Below are 2,679 nucleotides of genomic sequence, written 5' to 3'. Positions count from 1 at the left end.
CTTAATGACACAGAAATTGTTCGAGGACCCATGTGACACTTCTGAAATAGTTTGAGGATCGGCATGTCACATATATTGCACTTTAAGGACCTAAGTGATGATTTTCATAGTTCTAAAACCTACGTGACACCACCGAAATAGTTCTAGGACCTAGGACGCACTTTACTCCATATGTTCATATCGTCATTATAATTCAACTCAAGGAAAGGTTAGAGTAGATATTGTCCAATAGGCAGTGCGATTGTGTCACCTTTGAGAGAACGGTGCTTGCAGAAGATGGAGACAAACTCATCCCGCTCAGTGGATCAACAATGTACAAAGCTGGTTGAAGCTAAATTGTTCATCGTTGCTCTCGTGGAGGATCAGCACAACAAACTGTAACAGCACGCTAAACAGCCACGGAACAGAGTCGGCACCGGAAATGTATGGTACACAGCATGCACCCACCGAAACTGCGTGACCTTGTGGATGTACGTACTTGAAGATCCAGGCGAAAAGCAGACGAGGAATTAAATTGCTTGATGTCTCCGCGTTGCAAGTGAAGTTACTCCTGCTGCTGTCCTGCAGATGCATCCGTTCTTTCTTTCTTGCGTACGACCACGACACCGAAAGTCGGGGAAAAAGCTTCGTCCGCTCACCTCACCGCAGTTACTGCCGCCGCCGGCATTTATCTATGCTTTACAGGAAGGAATCCAATCCAACCCGGATACAGGCAAAGCTTTGAGAAATGGGAGGAAACAACCACATGGATTACAGCGAATCTCAACGCAATTCAAATCTGAATCGCTGACAGGGTATTGTTTATGGTTCGTTTTTACCTGCCCGAGACTGACACCATGTGCAGGTGCCAGGTTAATTACAGTGGCATATTCACAGCTGCTCCAACATTTACTTGAAGAATTCACCTTTATTATCTTTAATCCGTCTCGGTAACAATCACTATGGCAGTAAGAAAGCAGAGAGGGCGAGATCATCAAGAAGAGTATGGATCAATGGATGCCAAAATGTACATATACATCGGAGGCAAGAAATGGCAGATAGAGGCAACCAAGAATATGTCATGTCCATCGATGATCCATGATCGATCAGAGGTTGGTGTCGAGCAAACACCGGTCAGCCGCGGGAGCACTCGGCGGGGAACCCCTTGGGGAACCGCCAGCCGTCGTCGCAGTAGTTGTAGCGCATGTAATTCTTCTTAGCCCAGGCGACGGTGCCCCGCTCGGCGGCGCTGGGCCGGCGCCGCATCCAGCGGCCGGTGCCGGCGGGGCAGGCGAGCGGGCGGCCGGCGCCGGCGGGCACGCAGGCGTCGGCGGAGTAGCCGCGGTAGGAGGCGACGAAGGGCGCGGCGGTCCAGTCCACCTTCACCTTGCCCCGCTGCGTCGCCCAGTAGCTGCCGTCCCAGAGCGTCGCGTGCACCGCCATGGGCTTGGCGCCCGGGTACGGCAGGTCGGCGTGGCGGGTGAAGCAGCGGAGGAAGAGGTCGTCCACCTTGAAGATGACGTTCTTGGCGTTCCAGATGATGGTGTAGGTGTGGTAGTCGGCGGCCGGGTCGAACCAGAGGTAGAACTGCTGCTCCTTCTTGCCGTCGCCGTTGGCCCACACGTTGGTGTTGAGCGCCACGGGTTGACCGGTGCTGTTGCCCATGAACTCCATGTCGATCTCGTCGTGCCCCGGCCCGTCGCCCGACGACAGCTGCATCAACGAAGTAGCAACGCCGGCGTAGTCGAATGTCAACTATAGATATAGTATATTCTGTGCTCAAAACGAATCGAAACGAATCCAATACGTACGTAGAAGGAGGCGACGGTGCCGGCGGAGTTGCCGGGGACGAGCTTGATCTGGACGCTGAACTGGCCGTAGAGGTAGCTGCGCCGGGAGCGGAAGGCGCCGCCGGACTGCCGGTCGAGGACGATCGACGCCACCTGCTGCCCCCGCGCGTCGTAGCCGGCCCGCACGTTGCCCTCCGTGTCGAACTCCTCGTGCAGCCACGCGTCCGCTGACGCCACCAGCAGCGCCAGGGCCACAGCGACGGCGGACACGGCAGCCGGACTCGCCATGGTGCTGGCGGCGAATGCTCTGCTTCTCGGTGGAGATGTGAAGGCGCGCGCTAGTGGAGTGAGACGGGCATGGATGGTTAGTGCGTTGCCGTGCGCGCGGCGGCCGAGCGTAGCATAGCATGGCACAGGAGGTGGCTCTGGTTTTATACTGCTTTGGGCAAGGTCAGCGGCGGGGCAGAGCGGACGCTCTGCTGATGCGCGGGGCACGCACGTCCCCACTAGCTTGCGGTGTCGGACGGTGACCGTGGTGACTGACGCGCGCACCGCAGTCCGACTCCAAATCGAACAAGCGTCCGGGTGATGGCGACGGGATTATCCGGCCATTCATTGCGGTTCGCCACTTAAGCGCATCAATGGGGGGCCGTCGCCGTCTTACCTCAGATTTTTTGCTTATCCTAGCATGGATGCCTCCTTTCCCTTCCTTTCCTTTCCTTGCTGGGCATGGGCAAGCGTGTACTCCCCAGTCCCCACCCCCTGCCCTGGCCGGTCACGGGCGCTGCGGTGCCCGACAGCAACGGCGGGCGGCGGTGGTTCACGCGTCGTCTGGCCGCGGCCGCACAAAAGAGGTACGCGCATAAATTCTTTCTCCACTGCAGCATCAACAAGAAGAAAAAGTTGGCTC

General features: G+C 57.0%; 1 protein-coding gene across 1 annotated transcript; it reads right to left on the bottom strand.

The window, feature by feature from the left end:
* Nucleotides 1–887: 887 nt before the first annotated feature.
* Nucleotides 888–2,339, bottom strand: LOC109761762 (xyloglucan endotransglycosylase/hydrolase protein 8). Its single transcript, XM_020320585.4, has 2 exons — nt 1,791–2,339; nt 888–1,692 (listed from the first exon to the last, which is right to left on the bottom strand). The coding sequence occupies exons 1-2, from the start codon at nt 2,055–2,057 to the stop codon at nt 1,114–1,116; spliced, it is 846 nt and encodes a 281-aa protein (XP_020176174.1). The 5' UTR covers nt 2,058–2,339; the 3' UTR covers nt 888–1,113.
* Between the last annotated feature and the right edge of the window lie 340 nt (nt 2,340–2,679).

This window comes from Aegilops tauschii, chromosome 7 (assembly GCF_002575655.3).
Source record: "Aegilops tauschii subsp. strangulata cultivar AL8/78 chromosome 7, Aet v6.0, whole genome shotgun sequence".
Lineage (NCBI taxonomy): Eukaryota > Viridiplantae > Streptophyta > Magnoliopsida > Poales > Poaceae > Aegilops > Aegilops tauschii.
The sequence above is the reverse complement of the archived record's forward strand: the minus strand, read 5'-3'. Positions and strand labels throughout refer to the sequence as shown.

Bases quoted from the DNA above. Each gene is read 5' to 3' on its own strand.
- LOC109761762 (XM_020320585.4), bottom strand. From the start codon at position 2,057: ATGGCGAGTCCGGCTGCCGTGTCCGCCGTCGCTGTGGCCCTGGCGCTG. The intron at 1,693-1,790 runs GTACGTATTGGA...TCGTTGATGCAG, and splicing joins GCACCGTCGCCTCCTTCTAC to CTGTCGTCGGGCGACGGGCC.